Source organism: Anabrus simplex, chromosome 5 (assembly GCF_040414725.1).
Source record: "Anabrus simplex isolate iqAnaSimp1 chromosome 5, ASM4041472v1, whole genome shotgun sequence".
Lineage (NCBI taxonomy): Eukaryota > Metazoa > Arthropoda > Insecta > Orthoptera > Tettigoniidae > Anabrus > Anabrus simplex.
The window spans coordinates 331435707-331450890 of record NC_090269.1 but is presented as its reverse complement, the minus strand read 5'-3'; the positions used below and the strand labels follow the sequence as shown (position 1 = coordinate 331450890).

Sequence of the window (15184 nt, the reverse complement as noted above, 5' to 3'; positions counted from 1 at the left end):
CAATATCAATGCATCATCAATCACATCAAATACACAAAAGATAAGCATTCCTGGAATGATGTGGGTAAATGTCACAAAATAACATAATTCTAACAACTGTTTAAAAGTAGATTTATCACACAATAGAACTATAATATTTTTATTATTATTATTATTTTTTATAACTTTCTCTTCCTCTTGAATTCGGTTGAAGACCCTTACAACATTACCTGATCATAATGAGAACTCCTCATGACTGTAGTTATAAGATGAAATAGGATGACCAAAATTTTTCTCGATGAAAAATTATCACCATCATTAGAAATATGCGTTTAAGAGCCTCGAGAAAGTCCAATAATGATTAAGTCGTGCATTATTCATATCAGTTGTTGAGCGAAGAGCAAGAACTATTATTAGTCCCTAAATCTCTTCATACTATCATAAATCACTATCACCATCATCACTCAATATAAACACTGTGATCCATTATAATTATTATGACTGATATGCACCCTAGTAGTCCCATATCGTCGATTCATCAAAATTTACTGTCACAATGATCGCTCAATTTTCTCAACAACTCGTTAAAATTTTCCGACCTTCATTATTATTATTAAAATTATTTTTATTTCCTACAATGGCTCCTAGAACGTTCTCTCGATGAGTTGTTCCTATTACTCGTCGATTACCTTCCCTTCTAGTATCAATCATCATACATGTCTAACAGCTTTTTAAGATTACGATTTAATCATAATTTACTCCTATTTAATCACATCCTCTTTGTCATGATTATTATAACCTTATTTTATTTTTATTATTATTATTCTCGTTATTATTAGGTCTTAATCCCTTATAATGTCCTTTTGAAGATCGTGATTACTTCTGACCTTGTAAACTCACTGGCAACAGGGATTACTCATCACCAAATTCTAAAAAAGGAAACCATTATTCCAAGAAAATGCAAAGATAGAACAATATTGAAATCACAAGTCAACGAAGGAATGAATACTATACCATCACCATTAAGTACATTACTAAAAAAAAAACTACATTCCTCTAAGCAAGAATACAATCTACTAGGCATCTACTAAAAGAGAAGAAATTTTACAGCGGTACTTATAGTTCCGATGAAAATACGTGGCGTCGGGATGCTGCTATGGGCGTCGATGTCCTCTTCCTCAGCTATGATGGTTTACAGGTGCACAAGGTCATCGTGTTGGCGTGCACACTGGAGTCTAATCCATCATGACTATGGGTACGTCCAGCATTGTCGTATTACTCCAGCAAAGTTCTGGAAAATTCCAAGCTTTTCCTCGTGTTCGTTGCATCTTGGCTGCTAAGTTTCACGGAGATAGCTGAAACTAAAATTCTGTATTAACAATAGAATCCACACTAGTTGTAACTCACTAAATTATTCACAACACTTAACTGGTACAACGATGTATTTTCAGCTCCAGGTTTACTACCAGCTTCGACTTCCAAACCCAGTCACCTAGTTACGATACGTCTTAAAGCTGACAAATAATATTATTGGTTATTACGATGTTTAAAGGCCAGATTACTTCTCGAATATTCCCTTAAGGTCGTGCCTTTCCTTTATAATGTCCAACGGAACATTCCATGAGTTTCTACTATAAAACTCGACTTCAATAAACACACGAACTGTCTGCGGTTCAGCAAGTTCCACACGGGAAAATGTGCGGCTGTAATAAACTCACTAGATACTGCATGGAGCTAACAAGTTGCACGGGCACTCAAAGCAATGGTTGTGCCTTACGAGAATTATACAGGTATTAACGTTGTCTGCAAATACTCTTCTTTTCCGTAGAGAATGCACTGTTCGTCTTCTCCGTAAGAATACGACTGTACGACTTTCTTCAAACTTGTTCTCTTCGTCGTTTCGTAAGGTACTCTTCTGTACCGTTCGGTGTTTCACAAGGGACTCTTCCACGACTTTGTTCTAGAAAAATCCTAAGATTTTCTAGCACCTTCCCTTATTTCCATTGGCTGTTGGCCATCATGCGCCGTGATTCATCTTTCACAGCTGTGAGTGGATTTTCGAGAATAATCTCCCCTCTCGTCTGTCAGTGTCAGGTGACGTAACTGCGTGCGCTGGCAGCCTTCAACAGCTGTTGACCAACTTTCGGCTGGCTCCCATCGGCACGGCACGGTAACAGCTGATACACGCGGTCTCGTAAACCAATATTCCGTAATAAAATTTTGTCCATCTTTCCTAAATTAACTGAGGCACCATTTAGACGGGTACAATACATATATAAAAGAAATGTACTATTCTATCATAAAATCAAAGCTAAAAATTACAGATTCGGACAACATATAATGAAGAAAGAAAGCAGAGTTCAACAAATAAAATAGAATAAAATTCGGAGCATATAGATAATGAGAAAGAGACAGTCGTAATGAAAAAGTAAGATACAAACTCCAAAAAATAAGCAATGCATAAAGAGAACACTATAAGTAATAAAGTAAATGGAAGTATAAGTATGGCCATAGAAGTGATCCATGTACATGAGTAAGAAGCTAAATATTATGTACATTACACTATTATAATAATAATAATAATAATAATAATAATAATAATAACAACCCGTGTGGGGGATTTACCGGTTACCTCCATCGGGCGGGTCCCATTGGAATTGGGGAAGCTCGCTGGCTCTGCAACCAGCAGAGTCAGAGGGTAGTAGGGAAATAAAATACCACCGTGAAAAAAAAACTGGTCCGTTGCCAGGGTTACGGCGAAGACTGGTAAAGGACCAGAAGCCAGAAAACATCTTGAGGCAACCTCTAAGGCTAACAACCCTAGTTGTAAAAGGATGGGTACCCGTGCAAAGCAAATTCAAGTCAAAAAGCATGATGGCACAACATTTCAAGAAACATACCCCAGGGGGTAAATCTTCGGATAAATCCCTCGTGTGAACGCCACGGCGCACGAGTCTCGTTCGAATTCTGGGGGAGACTCGACTTCATGCAAGAGACGAGTCGGAGCGTCTCGGTGTACCCCGAAGAGTCAAAAACTCAGGCCAAAATCTAAAACCTTATACAACTGGCAAGCTGAAAACCCTCACCAAAGGTCTTCACGAAAATCAGATATCCATAATGGCCCTACAGGAAACAAGGTACCCAGATAAAGAGATTTTTGAATCCGAAGGCTACCGATTTTTCAAGAGCAAAGCGCAAAGAGGAATCCTCAATGGAGCTGTGATGCTTGGAACCGCGTTTGCTGTTAGAACCAAGATCCTTAAATCAGTTGCAAATTTCGAACCTGTGAATGACAGATTGTCTATACTCACAATTAAATGCGCAAACAAAACCTACACCCTAGTTAACGCACATGCTCCTACAAACGATAAGAACAAGTCTGGTCCAGACGAAGTTGATAATTTCTGGGAACTACTGGATGAAAAATTAAACAAAATCCCCAAACACCATGTCAAGCTTCCTTTGGGTGACTTCAATGCCCAACTAGGTCGTAAACAGAAGTACAAGAAAGCTATAGGAAATTACCCTGTTCACCAAAGAACCAATCCCAACGGCAAAAGACTGGTGTCCATTTGCGAAAATCACAACCTGCAGGTCATGTCGACCCACTTTCGCCATCTACCCAGAAAGCAAATGACTTGGCGTTCTCCCGTCTCTCCAGGAGAAACAGCCCTGAGATTATGAATGTCAAGGTAAAGAAAGGCATCAATGTGGCCTCAGATCATTATATATCTCTTATCAAATTCAAACCAATTCCCGCAAACACAAGGAAGACAGCCAAACAGATCACACGCTTGGGCAATGATAAACTTCGGCAAAGGGTCGAGGAGTTCCAGGAGAAGGCTAGACCAAATGACTGTGACTTTAACAACGCCAAAAGTCTCCTTGTTGAGGCCGCCAAAGACGTTGCAGAAATCAAGAGAAGCAAAAAGCATGCCGGGTGGAATGGTACCTGCGAATCAGTCCTCCAAGAAAGACTCAATGCGTGGAAACAGTACTACTCTACGAAATCAGAAAATTATTGGGAAACCTACAAAACCCAACGTGCCCAAGCAGCTAGGGTGTTCAGAACTGAGAAACGTAAATACGAAAAATCTCTCATTGAAAAGATAGAACAAAACTTTAGGAAGAATGAAAGCAGAGAGTACTACAGAGCCTTCAAACGCAAACTCACTGGCTATAAACCACCATCTCTATGCTTTGAGCGAAAGGACGGCACACTGGCGACGTCAAATGAAGAAAATTGCAGCGTTCTGGCAGATTACTTCAAGAATTTACTTAATTGCTCTAAACCGCAAAGCGCCATTGAGACCAAGGAACCCTTACTCAGGTACCCAGATTCCAGACCACCCGACAGAAATGAAATCAAGCGCCACATTGCCCGTCTCAAAAATAACAAAGCACCGGGGGAAGACTCAGTAGTAGCAGAACTATGGAAATATGCCCCAGAGCAATCACTTGATATCTTGCAAAAGCAAATAGAAGAAATTTGGAACAAGGAGACCCTACCCAAAGAATTGGAAAATAGCTTTGATCCATCCATTACACAAAAAAGGCAGCATGAAGAACATCAACAACTACAGAGGAATATCTTTGCTACCCTTGACTTACAAAATTCTATCACTTGCCATCCTGGAGCGTTTGGAAGCACAAGTCGAACATCAAATAGGTGAATACCAAGGAGAGTTCAGAAAAGGCCGCTCAACAGCCGAACAGATCCGAAATCTCAAAACAATCGTCAGATATTGTACACTAAGGTCCAAGCAGTATGTGTCTGTTTTTGTGGACTTTAAGAAAGCGTACGACTCCATTGACCGGGAAGTCTTGCTAAACATCTTAAATGAATTTGAAGTTGATTTGAAACTGCTGGCATTAATTAGAGCCACCCTGACCGATACAAAATCCAAGGTGAAGTTCCACAGATGTCTCACGCATTCCTTTGACATCAAAACAGGAGTCCGACAAGGTGATGGGCTAGCCCCGATACTCTTCAACTGTGTTCTTGTAAAGATCATCAGAACCTGGCGGGTGAGATTAAAGGAAACCAACTACAGTCCATTGAGAATAGGAACCAAATCCAAGGGGATCGCAACAGACTGCTTAGCATTTGCCGATGATATTGCTGTTCTCTCAAACGACATAGAAACCGCTAGAGCTCAAGTTGAAATTTTAAAGGAAATTGCCAAACAAACTGGTCTGCAGATATCGTTTGAGAAAACTGAAGTAATAACTAACATCAAAGAGGCTCCACCAAAACTCCATACAAAATACGGGGACATTACCCGAGTAGACAAATTCAAATACCTGGGTGAGATCACCATGAAAAATGGACTGGACAAAGAAGCACTGCAGGAGCGAGTACTCAAACTGGAAATAGCCTACCAAACATCCCGCACAATCTACAACAAAAAATGCCTTTCCCAAAACACCATGATACGTCACTATGAAACAGTTCTGAAGCCAGTAGTTCTATATGCAGCCGAAACCCTGTCTCTAAATGCCAACAAAGGACTCCTTGAAGAACTGGAGAAAAGAGAACGCAAAATTGTGAGAGGAATCTTGGGATCAAAGTACAGAAATGGAATCCATCAAAAGAGATCCAACAAGGAAGTCTACAGCAAAATAGAGAAAATTACCGACACAATCAGAAAAAGACGGGCACGATTTTACGGTCATCTGAAAAGAATGGACGGAAGAAAGTTAACTAAAGAAATTTTTCACTTTTTTGATTCAAACCCCAAAACCACAATTCCCTGGTTTAGAAATACCAAAGAAGACCTGCAAATGCTACATATCTCAGCTGAAGACGCCATTAACAGAGATCTCTTCCACGAGAAAATATTGACGAATGGGCTAAACCGAGACGAGTAACCGAAGAGAAGATACGGTGCCCCTTGGACAGAGGAGCGTAAGCAGGCCCACTCACAAAGAATGAGGGAAATTTGGGCTCTAAAGAAGGCCAAGTTCAGTGTCAAATGCAACAAGACTTAACGTGGTCCTTGATGGCCCCAGCGAATTATGTATATATAATAATAATAATAATCACAATCACACAACCTATCATACGTCGTCATACACACGATACAATCAGCGGTATTCAACAGGTAATCTCTACATGCAATTTTAAATTTCGATATTGAGTTTGAGTTCCTGACAGCAGCTGGGAGTGAATTCCAAAGTCGTGACCCAGCCACAACGAAGGATCTGTTATATATTGAAGAGTGGTTGACGGGAATAGCGAGGGAAGTGCCAGATCTAGTGTTACAATTATGGAATGAGGATAATAAATGGAATTTTGAAGAGATGTATTTGGGTAGATTTTTCTTCTGAGTTCGATATATCAATGTAAGTACGTGGAATTTCCGTCGCCTCTCGGGTTTCAGCCAGGAAAGAAATGTGTAGCTAGGGGTTATGTAAGCATCCTAACTTAAGTTAAAAACAAATCTAAGACCAGAGTTCAATGCTCGTTGAAGTTTCATAGTTTGTTCACGGGTTGCATCAGTGAGGACAATGTCACAGTAGTCAAGTATTGGTAGTATCAAAGTTTGGAGTAGTTTTATCTTTACGTCTTTTGGTAAAATGTCCTTATGTCGTTTCAGAGGGTGTAGCGTCGCGTACATCTTTCTACACGTATTTCTTACGTGTGCAGACCAGTCAAGAGTTTGTTAGGGTCATACCTAGGTTCTTCACTTCCTTGTTGAACGGGATTATGGTGGCATTTAATGTCACCGGAGGAATAGCATAATTTTTATACATGATGTTTAATAATTTCTGAGAACCGATAATAATTGTTTGAGTTTTTTGGGATTGAGGTGGAGAGAGTTTTCACTGGCGTACATTCTGAGTTGTTGAAGGTCAGAGTTAATATCTCTTATTGCATTCGATATATCGTTTATATTAACGGGGCAGTAAATTTGGAGGTCGTCGGCAAAGAGGTGATATCTGTTATACTTTATTTTAGAGGAGATATCATTTGTATAGAGGACAAACAAAAGGTGACCATGAACAGAACCTTGGAGCGTTCCTGATTTCCAGAGACGCCACTGAGAAGCAGTATCTTGTACTGTAACACGTTGCATACGATCTGTAAGATATGTGGTGAAAAGTTTTAAAGCAACATTACCGAAAAACGATTTGAGCTTCATCAGCAATGTCTGGATGTTTATCATGTCAAAAGCACTGCTGAAGTCAAGGAGTGTGAGTTTTGTCACTTGTCTTTCGTCCACTGCTTGTCTGATGTCCTCAGTCACTTTGAGTAAGGCAGTGGCTGTGCTATGACTCCTCTTGAAGCCAGATTGCAGGGGGTCAAGAAGAGAGTGAGCCTGATGGTATTCCAATATTTGCGCATGTACCAACCGTTCTAATGCTTTGGAGAGAGCAAGGAGAATCGAAATGGGGCGGTAATCAGATAGGAGTTTCGAACCTGGATTTTTAGGAAGTGGAATTACATTGGCGTACTTCCAAATTGTCGGTAATGTGCCGTTTTTGAGACAGTAATTAAAAATATGGATGAGAATGGGTAGAATGGCGCCAATAATATTATGTATGAAAGTAATAGGAATTTCATCGACACCGCTTGCTTTGGATGTAATATAATACAAGACTTTCTTAACTTCATTTGTGCTAACGATACGAAAGGCAAAGCAGGGGCAAATTTGTGGAACAGGTGCTGGGACGTTATTTACGTGTGGTCTGTTAAGCGGATTAGACTGAGCTCTCTCTTCCATGAAATACTCATTTAAATCGTCGAGTGGAATGTCAGGTACCTGAAGCTGTTCATGTGTTTTTCCTATGCCCATGGCTCAGAGATGCCTCCAGGCACTAGCCGTATTAGGTTACTTACTGATTCGCAAACATATTTAAATTTAAGATTACGGATGATTTGTTTAGTTTTATTCCTAAATATTCTATACTGTTCATAGTCATTTGGGTCCTGAGTACGTTTGTAATCGGTAAAGAGCATCACGTTGAGACATCATATTTTTAACTGCGGTGGTTACCCATGGATTAGGTTTGCGGGATATTCTGATCTGTCTTTTCAGTGCATGTTTGTTGTATAGATTGTGTATTAACGAATTAAATGTATTTATTTTTTCATCAATGTCTGTCAGATTTAAAATGCTATTCCATGGAAGATTGTAGGCATCGTGTCTTAATTCATAGATGTCAATATCTTTCATATTCCTGCACGTTATATACCTAGGTTTATATTTTGGAACGCGAGGTGAGTACGCAAGATATATAAGATCGTGGGTGGACACTGCCGGTACTGAAATTTGTCCGTGAGTTACCACTTTCTGAGGGTTGTTTGTTACTTTGAGATCTATTAAGGTGTGGGAAATGTTGGTGGCAGTACGTACATGGTTTGTAGGGTCAGAGGGAAGGATAGTCAAGTCACATGAGGAAAACAAGTCTTCTAGTTTCTTAGTATCGTATTTCTTTGTAAGTAGATTTGTATTGAAGTCGCCTAATATAATATGTTGATAGGCTGGTAGCAAGTTAAGTAGGTGCGTTTCAAACTCGGTCAAGTAAGATACTTTAGGTGGTCGGTAAACCACTCCAACAAGTATTTTCTGTCCACTAGCAACTACTTCAACGAACATAAACTCCGTCCTCGGCAATTCACCTGTCGATGAGGTACAAATGACATGGCTTTTCAGGTCATCTCTACAGTAGAGAACAATACCTCCGCCCCTCTTATTTGTTCGATCATGGCGGTAGAAGTTATAGCTGTCAAGACGAACCATGTTGTTTGGAACTGATGGCGATAACCAGCTTTCACTAATACCTATCAAATGGATGCTATTTTTGTTAAATATAGCCTGAATTTCTTCAATGTGTGTGGGCAAGCTTAGGCTGTTCAAGTGACAACACTGGAGAGTATGCAGATATAGTGAAAGTTCTTGTTTCAAAAGGTTACCGGCATCTATGTTCTGTGAAGGAGTGAGGGGTGTGCTATTCTTAGAGGTCATTATCATGAGGAAATACCGTAGCTACCTGACTAATGGGCATACTTTAACTGAGACAAAAAAATCTTACCTGGATTTCCTGAAGAAATGGACTGCTGACTGGTTAAGGAACCACACACACACAGTCACACACGTAAATCTAAATAATAATAATAATAATAATAACAACAACAACAACAACATTTACTAGGCACATCACAATTGTCATATCACTCCGATAATCCTCCTAACCGCCTCATATGTAAGTACAGTTCATTAGGTGAGCTAATGTGGAGCTTTTTCCCGTCTTCCAAATGAACGATAATGCGACCGCCCTGCGTCGAAACTCGCCGCATACCCCAGAAGTCCCGAGCTTTACGCAGTACTTCTTTCCTTGTGGATGTCAGAGATTCGGTTATTAATAATTTGGTACCTTTAAGAGCTCGCTTGGCGCGCCAGATGCGGTCTCTTTCATGGTACCTGAGGAATTTAATGATGATCGGCTTATTACCTGCGGACACCGCCTCATCTGCTTTCCTCTTCATACGGCCGAGTCTATGACATCGATCTATGCTGTCTATAGACAATTCGATGTTCAGACTGCGTTTTAACATACCCAGTGACACAGCGTACGTGTCCTCGTTGGGGGTCTCACAGACACCATGAAGGAGTAGGCAGTTCCTTCTGCTATATTGCTCTGCCTCGTCAATCAGGATGTCCCGCTGGTCGAGACGTTCCTGTAGATGGCTTACCTCCTTCTTCATTTCACTTAATTCCTCTGAAATTATTTTCCGATCTCTAAAGCGAGGCCGGTTAGTGTGTCGCCTGGGTTGGCAGCACTGGCCGCGCCAGCAGCCATGGCTTCCTCCAAGCGCGCTTGGAATTCTGCCATTCGCTTCTCGAACTTCGAGAGAGGTTCATTTACGGCCTTCAGCGTCATAGTACTTCACGGCTATTGTAGTTCACACTTAAATAAAGCACTAGCATACCCACGAATATTAAAATAATTATCTGGCTGATATGGCAGGTGAATTTCGGAGCACGTTTACTCGCGTTGTACAGCGCGCGCCATCTTGGACATATAGGTATGCAATGTGTTACGTTTTTTTTGTTAGGCTGTACTTTAAAAAAGTTACTTTTTCAAATTTTGTAGTCTATACTGAGTGGCAGCCCTAAGATTTCTGTAGTCTATTCGTTTTTTTAAATTTAGAAGCCAATTTCTGTGTGCGTCTTCAAGGGTTTCCCCTCTTTCTTTATTCTAGATTTTAGATATTTTACAGGTTTCTGTCGCAAGAAGTAACTGTGTATTTACATTTCAGGTTCACATATACAGAAGAGAGTATTGAGTGGGCTGATGTTATAATTGTTGCTGGAGGTGATGGAACCTTCCTTCTGGCTGCTAGTCGTATTGCAGGAAATGCCAAACCCGTTATTGGTTTCAACTCAGACCCAAGCCGATCAGAAGGACATTTATGCTTGCCTAAAAAATATTCTGAAAACTACTTGGAAGCTATTGAGAAACTCAAAAAGGTATTTGTTTATTTTAATTGTTATTTTCCTCTGGTTCTTAGTTGCCCATTTACTTAAATGACACCATCTAGATCTATTTTACTTTCAGTCTTGATCTTTATTGTGCTCATTTTGTTTCAAGTAGCTGACATTCTTTCCATACTATTGTGTAACTCATAGGTAAAGTAAACCCAGGATGCACCCACTGTATATTCATATAAACATCTCAGCCGTGAAGTTCTGCCTTAATGCTCCTTTTGTAGTGTGATGGTTTGTTCAGTTGTGTGTTCAAAGTTTCTTTTTCAGAGGAACATTTCTATTATGATTTCATATCCTTTTTGTGCTCTCTCATATTTTCCTTCTCCCTCATTAGACTTTCTTTGTTGAAAGTTCTTGTGACCAGTTGATCTGTTAGGCAGAAGGATAATTGGCATCCTTCCCAAGAACTCTGTTACGCTTGAAGAGATTAGTTGATAGCTGAAATTTTACCATCCTGAGATATCAAATTATATAAGAAGTTAATATGAGCTCGCATGTTTTTTAATTGAATCTAAAACTAACATATACCTTGAAGTTATTTTTATCAGTCTCTAAATTCTTGTAAATAAGAACACTTCTAGGTGTCGGTGAGTGGGCCGAGAAGCGTTGGCACCAGGAGGCTCGTAGTGAGGTTGCGCGTGAATAACCTGCACACAGCACTCCAGCCTACAAGATCCTTGTTCACGACCAACAACTCCGAATCGCAAATAATTTTTCAACGATCGATGCGATAAAACGATAGTTCGAGAAATTATAGATGCAGGAAAATTTAACATTGGTTTATATGGAACATTTTTGAGACCAAATAAATTCAGTGATGAATACGGGAAAACGACTGTATTTGACTTGTATCAGTATTGTATATAATCCACCACCACCACCCCTGTCCTTTTTCATTCTGTCTCAAGACTGTTACGCATGCGCGTGGTGTTAAAAATTTTCTGCGTAAGGATATTCTGGATTTCTCTTTTTGATGTTGGCAGGTGTGCCTTACTTAGATAACTTTTCATGAAAATAATTGATGTAAACATTAAAATGAATGTTTCACAATTTAACATGCTTTTTCCTTTGAAAATTCAAGTGAAGTGATCTATCAATTTTGCCAGTCATTGTATTTTATTATATAAATACTTCTAACACTACTATAATAAAAAACAAATATTGCATGGCCTCAGCTACTGTATGCAGGGTAGACTATGTTGTAACAGGCATTATGTAGTACGAATGCTGTGTACTATAGCTTCAGTAATTTCCACAGCAGTATGAAGAAATGGGGAAACAGAACATTACATTCTAGGAGACCACAAACCTACTATGCTGGCGTAGCAGGGCGAGAGGTGATACTCTTACGTGGCGCGTCCCAGGTGGATAGGGGGGTCCTAACCAGCTTACCGGTGGACTTGAGGGAAATAAAATACCTCTCGCGGACCAAACACACAACCCCATACAGGTGGGGAACGCACATGTAGAATACACCCGCGGTATCCTCTGCCTGTCGTAAGAGGCAACTAAAAGGGGCCCAATGGGCTCCCAAATTGGGAGTGTGGATTGGCGACCACGGAGCCCTTAGCTGAGTCTCCTGGCATTGCTTCCACTTACTTGTGCCAGGCTCTTCACTTTCATCTATCCTATCCAACCTCCCTTGGTCAAGGCTTGTTCTTTTCCGACCCCGACGTTACTGGAGCATTCGAGGCCTAGGGAGTCTTTCATTTTCACGCTCTTCGTGGCCCTTGCCTTTCTTCATCCGTTACTTCATCTTTTGAGGCGACGGATCTCTTCCTTTTCTTTTTTTTCTCTCTCTGCCTGCTGTGGGTGAGGGACGCAGAGACGAATACACCAACGGTATCCCCTGCCTGTTGTGAGAGGTGACTAAAAGGGGCGACCAAGGGATGATTGTCTTAGAACCATGAAACTACTTTTGATTAGTACCATCACGCGGGGAACACCTGGGTTGCTTTAACTTTCGCGTAGTACCACTATATTAGGTACACAATAGGTTTGTGCTTAGTAGCAGCAGAGAGTGGGTCACTGTGAGTTCCAAGTACCCATGAGTCGTATCCTTGTGAGCAACACCACAGGTCTGGATGTTGCCTGTGATTAGTACCACTATATGAGTGACACTGTGGGTCTGCGTTGTCTGTGATTAGTACCCACTATGTGAGGAACACCACAGGAATACCGGTGCCCGTGATTAGTACACGTAGGTAAGGAACCCCATCAGTTTGCGTTGGCTATGAGTGGCGCCATTGTGTGGGAAACACCATAGGTCTGCATTACCTGTACAACGTACAATACTTGTGAGTAGTACCATCATATGTGGAACGCCGTGAGTCTCCGTTACTTTTGATTAGTACCCGAACATGACAAATACCATGGTTCTACTTTACTAGTGATAAGTACCATTATGAGGGGCCTTTGACCTGGATTTTGGACCCCTTTAGACATCAAGCATCCTCGATTCAGGATTGTGCTTTAGAAATGGTCCCTTGGTCAGTAATACTATTATTTATGATCATTTTTTAGTCAAATCCACTGATTGTTTTAAATTCTTATCCATCCATTCATTCTTCATGACATTTTTTATTTTGGTCAGTGGATGATTTTGAACTTTTAAATTGTCATTTCATTTGGTACCATTAGGGGCCGATGACCTCGATGTTAGGCCCCTTTTAACAACAAGCATCATCATCGTCATTCTAGGAGACAAGGATCAGGGCCGAAAAGAGCCTCATCAGTTAGGGATGATAATTTCCTATGCTTACAAGTTCTCCATGACCGTCATACTACTGCCATTGAAATCTGAAATAGATTCTGCAAGTCCGAAGGGTGAACATCAGCAAGGGAACTGTCCAAAGAAGATATCAAGACCCCTGTATCCATTCCCGAACTCGCCCGAGAGCATCACATGGAGCTTGACTATGTTAATTCCAATATAAATGGTCCGTTATTGGACATTATACATTTTCCAGCGAACTCCTTCCTGGTTGCCAGCATTTTGCCCCCTATGGAAATGAACATCTATGTCATCTGATGGCCAAGTAGGCATCAATTTTTGGTAATGAGACAAAGTTTCTCATAGTGCATTGGCACTGCCGGTGGCTCTAAGTAGCCTACGCAGTGGCCTCCACAGTATGCACTAGCCAACGTCTTGGTAGGTATGCTAGGTACCAACTGATGAGCCCAACCTAGCACATGGGGGCGAAACGCTGGCAACCAGGAATGAGTTAGCTGGAAAATTTATAATGTCCAATAATGGACCATTTATATTGGTATTATAAATTTACTCATTCAGGACAAATATTTCAGATTCCCTATAGGAATCAACATCTATATCATTGACTATGTTATGCGACAACACTGTGACTGAATAATGCAAGAGTGTGGGTAAGTGTTGCTCACTGAGAAGTTTTGATTTTGTGGACGAAAAAAAGAATTGAGGAGATGGAATCGGGAAAGATATTCCCTCTACATGTTTTTACCCAGGAAAGCTTTTCGGTTAGATGTGATGGTGTGGGTAGGGAATAAGTTTGAGAGCTGAGGATGGATCTGATCTTTGTGGAGCATGTGACCATTACAGCACATCAATATGTGGATGAAATCCTTCAGAAGAATGTTTTGCATTTTGCTCCATTCAACTGTGATGGTTTCATGCTAATGCATGACTGTTCGTTCACATGTTACCCATTGTAACAATACTTGGGATTCATGTTATGGTGTGGTCTGCTTGTAGTCCGGATCTAAATCCCATTGAGCATTTATGGGATGAATTGGAAAGAACGGTCGGCGAAAATTATCCTGACATTGAAATATATTGCTTTTGTTACATCTATCTGTTAGAGCTCCTACTACTATAGCACATTAAAGAATGCAAGTTTTCCCAGTACAATAGAACTTTGTTATAGCAACTTTGGTTTTAGCGGAACAAAGTGGGAGAAAGGAGGAAATGGCAAAAAAGGCTAACATTGAGGAAGGAAGGAAGGAAGGAAGGAAGAAAAATGTATAGAAAATTAAATAATGAACTAAGAAGAGAGAGACTGAACTGCCAAAGAAAAATGGATCAGAGAAACCTGTAGCAAAATAGAACAGCTGGGAAGAGAAAGTAAAATTGACCTGATGTGCAAAGAAACTATGGAGCTGACATTCAAGGAAAGAAGGAAAGGAAGCAGAATGACTGAGTTTGAGAGGTCAGACGGGCGGATAGTAAGTGAACCTGAAGAAGTTAGATTGAAAGAGTACATAGAACGGTTATACGAATGGAGTAGCAGACTAGATTGAGAGTAGTATAAATCTGAAGAAAGGAAATGAAATTAATGGAGATCAGATTCATTTCAGTATACTAGAAGAGAAAATAAAGGCTACCTTCAAGAAAATGAGGAATGGAAAGGCAGTTGGTGTTGATGAAATCCCAGTTGAACTACTCAAGGTCCTGCACAATAAGAGAAAGGAAGTATTTGTAAAACTTTTTCAAGAAATTTACTTAAAAGGAAAATGACTGAAAGCCTTTCTTGAAACTATAATAATACCAATGGAAAAGGGGAAAAACATTAACATAAGACCACTAACCTTAGTATCTCATGTGGCCAAAATACTATAAAGAGAATTAACAGAAGGCTTTATGGACGAATGGAGAATTACACTGCACAAGAGGAACATAGATTTCAACATGGTATAGGCACAAGGGGCGCCATAGGTTTACTGAGAGGTGTAGG

At 40.3% G+C, this 15184-nt stretch overlaps 1 protein-coding gene across 1 annotated transcript in view; it reads left to right on the top strand.

Annotated features, from left to right (window-relative positions):
- Positions 1-15184, top strand: part of Nadk2 (NAD kinase 2, mitochondrial) — a 100460-nt gene that overhangs the window by 34492 nt on the left and 50784 nt on the right. The window contains exon 3 of the mRNA XM_067147595.2: positions 10247-10457. Coding sequence (XP_067003696.1) covers positions 10247-10457 — 211 coding nt within the window. The remainder of the gene's footprint in view (positions 1-10246; positions 10458-15184) is intronic.